The sequence below is a fragment of the Solenopsis invicta genome, chromosome 1, assembly GCF_016802725.1.
Source record: "Solenopsis invicta isolate M01_SB chromosome 1, UNIL_Sinv_3.0, whole genome shotgun sequence".
Classification (NCBI taxonomy): domain Eukaryota; kingdom Metazoa; phylum Arthropoda; class Insecta; order Hymenoptera; family Formicidae; genus Solenopsis; species Solenopsis invicta.
In genome coordinates, this window is record NC_052664.1 from 4,943,827 (window position 1) to 4,957,782 (window position 13,956).

Here is a 13,956-nt window from a genome sequence, read left to right on the forward strand (position 1 = left end):
ACACGCGAGTGTCTTGACGCGGTATTATACACGGAGCTATTTACAATGCTTGGTTCGCGGGATTTCCGAGCCGAGATTTCTCGGAACTCGGAATCCTTTGTTGACGCGCGCGGTACAGCTGTACGCGGGTCTCGATTCCGGTGCGGGGCGGTTAATACCGCGATGTTCAGCGGTGGTGATCGACTCACGCCAAGAGCTCTTGGTAGAGGCGCGGAACTCCACACCCCAGGTCGTGAGTCGATACCCAAGCGGGAACGGCGGATCGGGAAGTGCCGACTACCAGGATTCCCTGGTGGAGCCCAAGATGGACTTGAGCCCGTGAACCGGCGGTTTGAGGAAGGCGGATGGCTCTTGTCAAGACCTCTTGACGGAAGCTAAGGCGCTTAACTCCTTGTGAGCACTAGGAAGGCTTTCTTCTGCGGACGGAGAAGAAGAAGCAGAAGCAGAAGCCTCGACTCTCGGAGCGGCGGCGCTTATATACCCGAATCTCGAGGGCAGGGACGGTGCGGGGGTACGGAATCGGTGGGGGTCTCCCCGCCGCTCGAGATCGGTCCAGCGGTCGCCACTCCGGTCGAGCGCGTGCGCGCGGAGATCTGTCACGGAGATCTCACGTGCGAATGCGTCAACGCGCACTACGCCGGTGTTATTTGTCTTATTGGCGCTACGCGCCGAGTTTTCGCTGTCCGGCGGTTGTTCGGCCGGACAGCCCGGAACGGTGGACGGTCCGAGGGGGGAGCGGAAAGACGGTTTGTTACACATTGAAGTAAAGTTCTTCATTGATTTAGTTCAAACTTGATAATATTGTGTATATAAAACATGAATATGAATATAAAATCGTCGCTGTTAAGCAGGTAAAAAATTATAAAGCGTTAAAGATTGACACTTGTGAGGTTAGGAAATCTATCACACCGATGCCATAAAAGAACATGCGAACGTGTATGTTTGCATTTGTTTTTTGTATACCTAAATCCTTTTTTAAATAAAAGAAAGTCTTAACAACAGCTTTTTTACAGACTTTCAACTTAAAATACAAATTTCGGAATATTCCCGGACTAGTTACGAATTAGCCCGGGCTTGGGGCTATTCTTAATTCTTGACATTGGTCGACATTTTTATATGTACTTTAAAACAAGTACATTTGCATGTTCTATTTATATCGGCATTGTGAAGGGGAAGGTTCAACTTTTCAAACCGGCTCATGTTTCTCTCTCTCTCTCTCTCGCTCTCTCTTTTTTTTATTTTTTAATTAATATAGGACTCAGGAGACACAAAAGAAAAAAAGGTCTAACGATTTGCCCCGGTCTCCCCTATATATATATATATATATATATATATATATACAGGGTGCGAGAAAAGTTCCGGGACGGCGAAATATCTCGAAAACTAAGAATTTTAGGAAAAAGTGTTTCAGACAAAAGTTGTAGGGTTTAAAAAGATCTATTTACTGATCTTATCAGTTTGACCTTGGATGGCGTCGCCAAGGTCAGATCGAAATTACATTATCTTTTTTAAATGGAACACCTAACTTTTTATTGCATATTCTTGTAGCTTATCTCGAGACCTTTCCAAAACATTACAAGAAAGTTTATTTTCGTTGAGTACTTTCCGAGTTGTGAGGCTTGAAAGCTACAGTGTACTGTAGTGTGGGTCCAGCCAGTTAAGGCAAGAGTGGCGTGTGGGTCCGGCCAGTTAAGGCAAGTGTGGCGTGTGTCCGGCCAGTTAAGGCAAGTATGGCGTGTGTCCGGCCAGTTAAGGCAAGTGTGGCGTGTGTCCGGCCAGTTAAGGCAAGAGTGGCTGGACCCACACTACAGTACACTGTAGCTTTCAAGCCTCACAACTCGGAAAGTACTCAACGAAAATAAACTTTCTTGTAATGTTTTGGAAAGGTCTCGAGATAAGCTACAAGAATATGCAATAAAAAGTTAGGTGTTCCATTTAAAAAAGTTAATGTAATTTCGATCTGACCTTGGCGACGCCATCCAAGGTCAAACTGATAAGATCAGTAAATAGATCTTTTTAAACCCTACAACTTTTGTCTGAAACACTTTTTCCTAAAATGCTTAGTTTTCGAGATATTTCGCCGTCCCGGAACTTTTCTCGCACCCTATATATATATATATATGTGTGTGTGTGTGTGTGCGTGCGTGCGTGCGTGCGTGCGTGCGTGCGTGCGTGCGTGCGTGCGTGCGTGCGTGCGTGCGTGTGCGTGCGTGCGTGCGTGCGTCGTGCGTGCGTGCGTGCGTGCGTGCGTGCGTGCGTGCGTGCGTGCGTGCGTGCGTGCGTGCGTATATATCTTTAATCATAGTTTCCTCTATGATTAAAATAGCTCATGATAATCATTGATGTAAATTATCGTAAAATATGAGTGTGGATTGGAAGAAGAGAATTATAAAATATAATATGTAAATTTTTAATATTCTTTACAGATCGAAAGAAGACGAAAGGGCTTATTTCCCGTTCAACCGAAACCTCCTCAAGGTTTTAAGGATTACTTGATGAACCGTTGTACATACGTCTTGGCTAGCAATGCAAAAGAACCGAATGTTAATCCACCTGTTGGTTTGCACACAGCTATGAAGGATTTATATGTCGAACAAGAAAAAGAACGGTATCGTCTCAGGATGCAACATGTGGTTGAAAAAGAGAAATTAGTTCTGTCAGTGGAACAAGAGATTCTTAGAGTCCATGGCAGAGCGGCCAGAGCACTCGCTAATCAATCTCTACCTTTTTCTGTTTGTACAATTCTCAAAGACGAAGAGGTGTATAATGTCATTACTCCGGAACAAGAAGAAAAAGATAGAAATGCAAGAAGTAGATATAATGGTAGATTGTTTTTAAGTTGGCTTCAAGATGTGGACGATAAATGGGAAAAAATTAAGGTAAACATATAATTGTATGTATGCGTGCGAGCGTGCGTGTAAAATATTATTAAACTTTATTAAATTTTTATACTGTAATTTTATTTATCAATTTTAAATAAATTTTTTAACAAAAAAATTGAGACAATTGGAAATAAAACATTTTTAAAGAAGATAAATGATAAAAATATATTCTTTAATTAAGCTCAAGCAGTAATTTTTTGTCTGAATAACTTATATATATATATTTTTTTTTTTTTTTACTTGATTAGTTGTAACACCGACAAGATACTATTAAAAATTGATGATTATCGAAATTTACGTGACTAAAAAATTTAAGTGATTAAAAATAAGAAACTGATAATATAATAACTAATATCATATTATATTATTATTCTGATATTCATTTTTTAGATATGTATACTTATTTAAAAATTAATAGTACTCGATTTCAGAGTTGTGCCGTAAATTTCAAAATTATAGTTCTATAGATTTATGTATTGTTTATACAAAACTTTTTCATATAGATGTTACAAACAACGTAAATTAGACAACTAACGATATAGAAAAAAATAATCAAGATATAAAATGGTTAATATCTGACTGATGAAATCTGAATCTTCTATAATCCATTACTATTTTTGTGTGTGTGTGTGTGTGTGTGTGTGTGTGTGTGTGTGTGTGTGTGTGTGTGTGTGTGTGCGTGCGTGCGTGCGCGCGCGCGTGTGTGTATAAATATGTAAATCAGTTTATATACAAAGTAATAAGCAACTTAACAATATTTAGCTCAGAGAATTAAGGTTCCTGTCTACTCGCCGCGACCATATTGAAGTCGTGACGTTAGAAGCGTGAAATAATACATACATTTGTTTGATATGCCATTTGTAAATAACTGGTTTGTTCTTTATTTTGTTGCCCATGACCTAGTTTACACCGAACACTTGACACGCATACTAACAAGTAACTTTCTATTAAATTGTCTTAATTTCGACAATACATGTAAATGTATACGTGATATCTATATTTAATTATCTTGATTCATATTGTACCAGCTTAATATAATATACTATTCATTAAATTTATTAACAAAATTAAGATAATTGAATAGAAAGTTACTAAATATTACGCGTATCAAGTATTCGGTGTAAACAAAGCCCATATGAGTTATCTTTCAAAGAGCTAAACTGTGTAAATTTATTGTGTAGTCTCTATAATATTTTTGAAAATAATCTTCAGTGGATATCAAATTGTACTAAAGATATTCCAAACCTTAAGACCGAAACATCTATATTGTTAATTTTTATCGAATAATAATAGTACATTATGCAAAGGAAATACGTTTTTTGCGGCATTCCGGACAAAACAAACGCGTGGCGTTTTCCTGCTACTGCTTGTCCAGGTTATAGGTTATGAGAGATCAGTACTATCTTTGCTCATGCATTTCGATCCTATACTCAGCGCATGCGCCACGAAACGTTCACAGTTTCTTGACAAAAGTGCGCATGCGCGCTTTACGGAAGATTTTGCCGCCCACGGACGACAATATCCCCCACCCCAAAGGGTGCGTTTAAAAAAAACGTCCGGGTGCACCTAGGTATCATTTTCTCCTTGTTTAATGTTTGATAAACAAGAAGAATAAAATATCTGGATGCACCTGAACCTTCATTATGAATGCAGCCAAAGATTGTCTATTTACGGCCATGTTACCAACTGTCCCGGAATGTCGCGGAAAACGTGCTTCCTTTGCATAAAATTATATTTTTTACACACGAACATCTAGTGTTAGCTCTGCATTACTTTTGTGCATTTAATAATTTACATAGTTTACATTATATATACATAGATTGTATTCTTGTAACTTTGTATTAAACATTTTTTTTATTTCATTATATTTATTTTTTTTAATAGTAAATTTATTTCTAATAATAAATTTATATCTATGACTAATTTCAGGAAGGTATGCTATTGAGACATCATAATGAAGCAGAGTCTTTGCACGCTGTTCAACGAATGCATTGGGAATGGAAATTGAAGGAAGTAGGACTTTGTGAATCCAAAACGACACCTCAGATAGAAGACGTTCACGTTCCCATGGTGCATGTGTCAGACGATTTTGATTTGTTACCAGCTTAGTGTAAAATACTCGTATATTTTTTTTTGTTGGTACACTATTTTTCTCATGTCTTCGAAATAACGAAGATGCTGGCTTTAAACTGTGATCTCTATTAATATACGCACTATTATTATGTCATTGCAAATTCATATCATAAGCGAATATCACAACGACGCAACAAACTGCAAAGAAATTTTGCAAATATACATTGTATTGCAACAGTCAAAAAATTTCCAAAATAAAAGTATTGATTATTAGATTTTGGAATTGTCATATCAAAATTTCAAGCTGTAAAAAGAAAAGAGACTCTGAAGTTAAATTTGAAATTAAAAGTTTCATTGATTTTATATAAGGCTATTAGCAATAACCTTATATTTGCAATGTGAACAAGTGTGAAAACTCTCAATAATTAAAAACACATATAAATATTTATCTTATATTTGCAGTTGTTTAAGCATTGACCGGAGTAACGAGTTAACTCATTTATTTACATCTCGTTTCGCATTTTATTTCGCAGATACATATCTACTCTCTATACAAAGATACACATCTGTACATCACTATTTTGTCTCATAGAAGCAATATTTTGCTATAAGCTTTTTTTATTATGTTTTACGAAGCTGTAAAATCCGCTACAAAGCCAGATTTTGCAATTTGGTTGTTAAAATGTTATAATAAATAAGATTATCTTTAAAATTTTTATTTTGTTTTTTTCCAAAAAAATTATTTTGTAGCGGATTACAGGAGATTCTCCTGATTATGAATATTACAGTAATAGCGCGATTCTTTCAGTATTTTAGTCATAATTTAGATGAACAGAAATTCTGCAAAAGATGTCTCCATAATCTTTCTGGTCAACCCTTTTTGACCCTTTATAAGCGAGATTAGATTGCACTAAAAAAGAACGTTAGAAAAGAAAATACTTTCTTTATTTTATATAGTTGAGATAAATCAAAGTAAATCAATTCACTTATACTAATAAAATACAAAAATATATCCATATGTGCCTTGAATTTTCATTGACATAGGTTCAAAAGTATTGACAGATTCATAATGGCTATATCCTTGGTAAAGCGACTTTTATTATATGCTTTCAAAAGTAGAAATAACAGTGAATATTATCTCAGTATTGTAAAATAAAAGGTAATTAGGTTATTGCGACAATATTTCTTAGTGTAATTCAACTATTCAACTAAAATACAGCTATTTAACTTGCAATGTTGTAGAAGTTTGTATAATTGTGTCAGTTTCTTGATATGTTAGAAATAATGATGGAATGTATTAGACAAAATACTAAAATACGATTTTGTAGTCTAATTTATTTCAGTATTTAAAAATGATTAAGAAATATACATATTCTTTTTAGTGAAATTTTGCATTTTATAATGAATCAACTCTAATTAACTTCGTTGTAGGAATGAATTGGAAAATAGAAAAAATAGAGTTTATTAAATGATATACAAATTACGTATATATAACCTTTCCATTCATTATGAAAATTTTGTTCTTAGTGTACACACTATTACTCAAAAGTTTTAAAGCACCAGTTTTTTTAGGTTTTAGATAAAACCATGATTCTTTACAAATATAATTATTTTATTGAAATCGATATTTATAAACGTACATTATTTGAATAAAATTCATGATAAAACAATTTTATATGTATTTAGTATTTATAATTTTACAATGTTAATAAGTTTACAAATGGTTTACTTATCACGTTTCGATTTTTTTGAAAAGCTATATGTAAAATTTTAAGTACACTTTGTGTACTTGGTTCTTTATATTGTTCTACATATTTTTCATAACATTAAATTACCAATTTATTATTTTTTATAAAAACATTTTAAACAATGAATAATTTTTGTTATGGTAAAAAATATACTCGCATGGAGGATTATGTTCTTTATGTGAGGATTATGTTACATTTTTAAGCAGATTTCATTGTATTGAATATTTGTATATTATACAGAAAGAAATAAAAAAGAAAATTTATCAAGGAAAAATTTTATTGGCCTAATTTACATCGAGCACTTGATACGCGTACTAACTAGTAATTTTCTATTAAATTATCTTAATTTTGGGAATAAATTAAAAAAATAATATATTAAGTTGGTACAATACGAATTGAGATAATTAAATATATGTATCATGTATACATGCATCGTCGAAAGTAAGATAAATTAATAGAAAGTTACGAGTTAGTACATATATCAAGTGCTCGGTATAAACTAGGCCATTAAGAAATCATTCCATTGTTGGAATTATTAAGTATTATAATCAATAACATTTATGAAATTGACATAACTTTAGAAATTTATATTTTGGATTTGTTTTAATTCCACTTTTATATAAATTACAAATAAAAAGTGAATTTATATTTCATTTAATTGAAATCACGAAGTAGCAACGATACTTTTACAATCAATAATTTTTTTGTTCTGGACATGAAAATCTTCAAAAACTCAGGGAGAGGATCAGTCCCCAGGAATATGGAGTTCGTTCGGCCGCGAGGAGTGCAATATAGTCGCCTATCCACTAACATCATCCCCATTTCTTACTCAATCCTGGACAAGCGGCCATGGAACAATTTATCACGAATCACTTCCGGATATACATGAATGAATATAACCCGGTCCATGAAATCACAAACATAAACAGACGCTACAAGTGACTTATCAAAGACCATCCATTTCTCTGGATATTGCAGACTGAAGGAACTCTTCTAACAGAGGCGTGCTGCCAGGCTTTCAGTTGACTCCTTGGTCAACATAACAGTGTTAGCAAAATGCTTCCCACTTTCTCACTACCTAGAATGGTTCTCATGACGGTCTCTAAACCAAGATTCTTTTCTATTTTTTGCCTAGATCGTACCGTCGATTAACTTCAATTAACAGGCCTAGTTTACACCGAGCACTTAATACGCGTACTAACTCGTAATTTTCTATTAAATTATCTTACTTTCGACGATGCGTGTATATATGATACATATATTTAATTATCTCGATTCATATTGTACCAGCTTAGTATACTATTCTTTAAATTCATTGCCGAAATTAAGATAGTTTAATAAAAATTACTAATTAGTACGCGTATCAAGTGCTTGGTGTAAACTAGGCCAATGTACAAGGAAAAGTTGTTCAGTACCTCACCTCTATAATATGATATATGTCAAGGTCAAGGTCATCGGAGCTGTATTTAATAATATAAATAATTACGTTATTTTTTTTTATTACTTTAACCCGTAAGCACATTAGAGGATCATGGAGATCTCCTATAAAATTTCGGACGTTTGCTGTGTAAAGACTAAATGAGATAAGAAAGATTTGGAGTTTGAAATCTTTTTCGATTGATATGGTTGATCAACTAGAATTCAAACGGTACGGCGGCAAAGTTTTATTGGAGTCTGTGGGACTCTCCATTGTGTGTAACTTTTTTTATGAGTAATCTTATATACAAATTTCCTGGACAAAACACATTCAAACAATTCCGTTTTCGTATGTTACTGGCATATACTTTGTCTAAAGTTAAAATATACAATACTTATATGAGATATCTGGGATTAAACTCGCGATCTAATGAGAAAAATTATAATGTGAACGACTGCAATCAATAATCAGACAGGATGTGTAATCCCACTACCCACAGTTACTCTAATACTCTTTCTTTTATCCCTTCTCGTCTAATCGAAATATCAATAATTTTTTAAAGATTGTTTACAAAAGTAAAAAACAACATTCTTACCTTATAGTTTAGTAAATTGTGTCCCAGAAACTCATGCATTTATAAGGGAAACTGTAATTAAATACTATCTCAAGTGAAAAAATGAGTCATAAAAAAATTGCAAAAAAATATAAATTATGATCTAACTTAATAATGCAACTGCTTACTTTGCTAGCTCATGGGTAATTTTCAATGACCGAGAGGTCGCATCTTACGCATATGCTCGATTGCAATTCCAGCATTTAAATCACGCGATACAGGGAATATCCTGTCTTACCTCATTACCCTATCGTGCCCCACCTTTCTCTAATTATAAGGATACATATAAAAAATATTTTATATAAGAAAAATGGTTTAAAAAATAAATAAAGTTGTCTTGATATAATCTTGTAATTATTTTTTATTTTTTATCCTTTTTACAATCTGTTGTGACTGTTTGATTAGGATTATTATTTAATTTAAAGTCTACTGGTTTATCATATCCCATTATACGAATATAATGACTAGAGTCATAGAAAAAGCTTTGTTCTAAAAATAAAGGGATATTCTTTATAACACAATTTGTAAACATTCCAGTTACATCTGGTACTACTACATCCTTTGGTGTAAATGTGAGCTGGAAAACATAAATCATTATTACTTTGGAATACTATAAGATACAATTATATAAAAGATATATATATGCACACGCACACGCACACACACACACACACACACACATAGTTTTGAACAAATATATTAAGCATCTATTTTTTTTTATCAGAAATTCTTTTAGCTGTATTATTTCATACTAATTATTGGCATTACACCATAATTTAAAGAGTTCTTGAAACAAAGAATAAGTAACATTTTAATTTCAGTTTTAATCCTCCAGTTAAAAATATTTTAAAAAATAGAAGGTCCCTAATATTCTTGACCAAGACTATATACATAAAATTTAAATACCTCTTTTGTTCGCGCAAACAAACTATAAGTGTTTGCAATGTACATATCTTCTTTTGCATCATAATATAGATGTGTTACATACTTTTTGGTTATCATATGTATTAATAAAGGAGTGGTTAAAGCGAAAAATCCGATACATGCAAATATTCCTAAAACAACTCCTATATTATCATTTTCCACAGCTTTCGAGTAAACAACCGGTTGAATCATTAAACCACCACAGGAGGTTAATAATGAAAAAAGTTTGAGAATCTTAATTTGTCTTGTTAAAGGTCCATAATAAATTTCAGTTCTTTCTACATTTTTTTGAAAGACAGAATTCACATTGCGAAGAAACTTTACATTCTGTGCTGAAGAATATCTCTACAAAACATAAATTTCTTTAATAAAAACATCCAATCATTGTGATTTATTTTAATAATTGTTTAAATCTGAAAATTCTAACCTCAAAATTGTAATCGCTACGTGTAATACAAGTTAAACCGAATTTCAAATCATTAAAATCTTTCAAGAGAAGTCTTTTTTGACCAAATGCATACGCTCGTAACATAAATGTCATATTTAATAATATTTAAATAACAGTGATTTAAATACTAATTAATAACTTTTTGACACTTCTCTCGTAATTCATCGTTTCGGAAAAAAAACTAGAAATACAAAGTGCAGTTCTAGTTCTAGTCAATTTTGGTAGTTGGTACTTGTCCCTCCTACGCTGCGTTCCAAAACTTTAGTCGAATAAAGGTTGGTTTATGCAGGCCGTAAAGGCTATAACACACACCTTTCATAACTGTAACCATAAGACGTACTGTAAGAATTAACCAATCACAGTCGAGAATTCAGATTCTTATTTCTTAAGGGTGCCGTCACATGGGGCGTAACTTGCGTAAGCGTAACTTGCGCCGACCAATGATATTATTTTACTGGAACATCAGCTTCCTCCTAGTTACTTTACGCTTTTTACGTTATTATCGTTACGTCGAATCCAATTTCCTGCATAAGAAACGCTGTGTATATGTAGTAATACATGTATTGGTAACACATGTATTACTTAAATAAGCAGAACAAAATTGAAAGATGAATAATGAAATCAGGGTAAATTAAGGAACAGTTTTATATCAAATTTATTATTTATAATAGCTATTCTGTAATAACATTCTGTAATATCCAACCTTCTTGCGATATGTCGATACAAAATTTGAAGATTATAGTTGTACATTAATAGATATGTCCGTGTTGCTTGAATTTCTTGCATGTAAAATGCTTTTTTTCTTAAATGCCTAATATATATTTATTTCATTTTAAATATAAAAATTTTTAAAAATTACAAGTAACAGGAATGTATGCCCGCACAGGTTAGATTTGCACATAGATGATTCACACATACTAGTGTGCAGAGTATAGGGCCTCACACATGAAATGCATAACATAACATAAGCACAACATAAAACCGACGGACCAATGAAAATGTTATGTAAATCAATATAGCGACTTTATGCTGAATGCTCATTGGCCCATCGGTCTTATGTTGTGCTTATGTTATGTTATGCATTTTATGTGCGAGGCCCTTATCAGTTCCACATGAGGCGTACTTTTCGAGACGCGTAAATTACAAAAACCAATCGTAAATTTGTTTAGCATTTCTGTTAGAGAGTACATACAAGAGAAACCCTAATCAGCAATTGGTTGCATTAGATACGCATTTCTTGAAAATGCTTTTCAATTCCCCTTCATTCTTTTTTCACATTCACTTACATTTCCCTTTTCTTTTTCCCTAATCTTACCGAGAATTTCGTTACCTTTACTGTACCCCCACGCGCGTCATTAGACAAAGACAAAATAGTGGTCCAAAGCAGGCTATCTCTTTCTAGTTTTTCACGCGAGAACTTTACCCCCACTCCTCGAATGCTCGGTCTATAGATCCTATGTCTATGGTTACAACAAGCAGCTCCTAATTAAGATTCACTGAAGTATGAGCTTGTGAGTCGGTCGCGGTGGCGCCTAGATATAACGCCTATGGTCATATTCGACTCACGAGAAAATCCTCCGCGGCATGGCCGCCTAGCGGTGGCGCATGAAACATTCAGAAAGATTTGAAACGAAACGTCTCCAGAATATTAAGAGAATATTGCAAATGTAATATTTAAAATAGAATGTCTCTAAAATATTTAATTCACAACATTCTGAAACATTTCAAATAGAATGTCGCCAGACTATTTTATATGAAACGTACGGAAAGATTTAAAGCAAAACATCTCTAGAATATTAAAAGAATATTGCGAATGTAATATTTTAAATTGAATGTCTATAGAATATTTTAAATGAAATATCCTATTTTTAATATCTTTACAAGTTTACAGAAATATTTCAAATGAGATATTCTGTAAAAAACATTTGAAATATTTTTGCAATATTCTGATGACATTCCGTGCTGTGTGGGTAATTAGTTATCAACATTTTGCATTTTGGTTTTTAGTATATATCTTGTATTAAATATTTAAATAATATTTTAATAGTTCTTAATATTCCTACCATTATATAATATTACATCTATTATATGTATTCTATGTGCTATTTAAATGTAAAACATAAGTAATTAATAGAAATATATAACAAACATTTTCAGACAAAAGTTACTGTATTTTGTAAGATTTATACAATGATATAGGTGATATAAGTAAATTATTCGTTTTTTAAAGCAATTTCAAAATTAGTAATTTCTTAAATAAAACTTTTTTAGTTATTATTGTAAAGCATGTTTATGACAGATTAATAATATGTATAGGATCTAATGTAGGGATTAATATGTGCGAAAATTTGACTAATTATTTGTTTACGAATATCATTATTTATATTTTTAATAAAGTTATTTATTATTCATCAAATTATGTACTTATTTTAAGATAAATATTAAAGTAAATTGAAGTGTTTTAACTTGACCAATAAAACACAAATTTTCAGGGCAAAATAAAATTTATTTTTCAACATAATCTCCTTTTGCATTCAATGGATTTACTCCGTTTTTTTAACGTTTTTCTAAATCTTCAAGAATGAGAAAGTTGGACGTGAGAAAATTGCGATAAATACTGCGTTTACTGATGCTTGATCAAAACTAGATTTGATTGGACAATTCAAAAATGTGTCTTAAGCGTTCTCGAAAAAATAGCTCAAAGGGAAAAGTTTTTCATCAAATTCTAAAGTATTAGGTGCGCAAAAAAGTTCTAAGCTTTTAACAAAAAAATAATCAGCAAAATATTTCCCGTTTGCATCAATGACCTTGTACCATCTTTCAGGTAGATTGCCAATTCCTTGACAATAGAACTTCACCGGATTGAAGCGGTAAACTCATCAATGCATTTTTTTTTTTTTTCTTCAATTTCTACAAAATGTGTATCAGCCAAGTAATGCTGCATCGACAGGAATCGGTGGTAATCAGAAGGCGCCATGTCTCTGCTATACGCCGCATGCGGAAAAAATTCCCAGCCTAACTCAAACATATGGTACCGAGACGCTTTCACAACATGTGATCGGGTATTGTCATGAAGTAGGATCACTTTACGACTTCCTTGACCAGTAAACAGCTTTTTTTCTTCTAATACATCGCTCAAATTGGTCAATTGTTGTTGGTAGCGGTTTGCCGATTGCGTGATTGTTTCACCCAGTTGTAACAACTCGTAATACAACACACCTTTCCAATCCCACCAAATACATAACAAAACCTTCTTGGCGTGGATATTAGGTTTTGGCATCAATGTCGAAAGTTGACCAGGGTCAACTCATGATTTTCTACGCTTAGAGTTATCATAAAGAATCCACTTTCCATCGCCTGTAACGATTTTGTGCAGAAAATCTTTTTTTTGGAACTTTGAAAGCAAAGTGAGTGCAGTGTCACACCGTCGATTTCTGTTATCTTCGGACAGTTTATGCGGAACCCGTCTCCCTTCCTTCTGAACTTTTTTCATTGCATGTAAACGTACGGAAATGGTTTGCCGCGTAACGCCAAGCTGTTCTGTAAGCTCTTTTTCAGTTTGTGCAAAGTTTATATCCAACAATGCTTGCAATTCATCCGTTTTAATTTTTTGAGGGCGTCCAGCACGCATTTTATCTTCAAAACTGAAATCTCCTTGACGAAATTTTTGATACCATCTTTTACACGTAGCATGACTTACAGCGTTTTCTCCATATGCAGCATAAATCATTTCAGTGGCTTCAACAGCATATTTCTTCAGATGAAACGCAAAGTGGATAAAAAATCAAATACGTTCTTTTGTTATTGCCATCGTAAATAATACTGATTTTTAAAGTTGTGCGCATCAAACG

General features: G+C 33.1%; 2 protein-coding genes across 4 annotated transcripts in view; one reads left to right on the forward strand and one right to left on the reverse strand.

The window, feature by feature from the left end:
- LOC105205062 (ankyrin repeat domain-containing protein 12) overlaps positions 1–6,977 on the forward strand; it is a 72,760-nt gene extending 65,783 nt beyond the window's left edge. For all 3 annotated transcript variants that reach the window (XM_039449990.1, XM_039450751.1, XM_039450367.1), the window contains 2 exons: positions 2,427–2,879; positions 4,812–6,977. In XM_039449990.1, coding sequence (XP_039305924.1) covers positions 2,427–2,879; positions 4,812–4,991 — 633 coding nt within the window. In that variant the 3' untranslated portion in view covers positions 4,992–6,977. The remainder of the gene's footprint in view (positions 1–2,426; positions 2,880–4,811) is intronic.
- A 2,097-nt stretch (positions 6,978–9,074) lies between these two features.
- LOC105205054 (transmembrane protein 70 homolog, mitochondrial) lies at positions 9,075–10,320 on the reverse strand. Its single transcript, XM_011174344.3, has 3 exons — positions 10,085–10,320; positions 9,640–10,002; positions 9,075–9,310 (listed from the first exon to the last, which is right to left on the reverse strand). The coding sequence occupies exons 1-3, from the start codon at positions 10,196–10,198 to the stop codon at positions 9,095–9,097; spliced, it is 693 nt and encodes a 230-aa protein (XP_011172646.1). The 5' UTR covers positions 10,199–10,320; the 3' UTR covers positions 9,075–9,094.
- Positions 10,321–13,956: the final 3,636 nt, after the last annotated feature.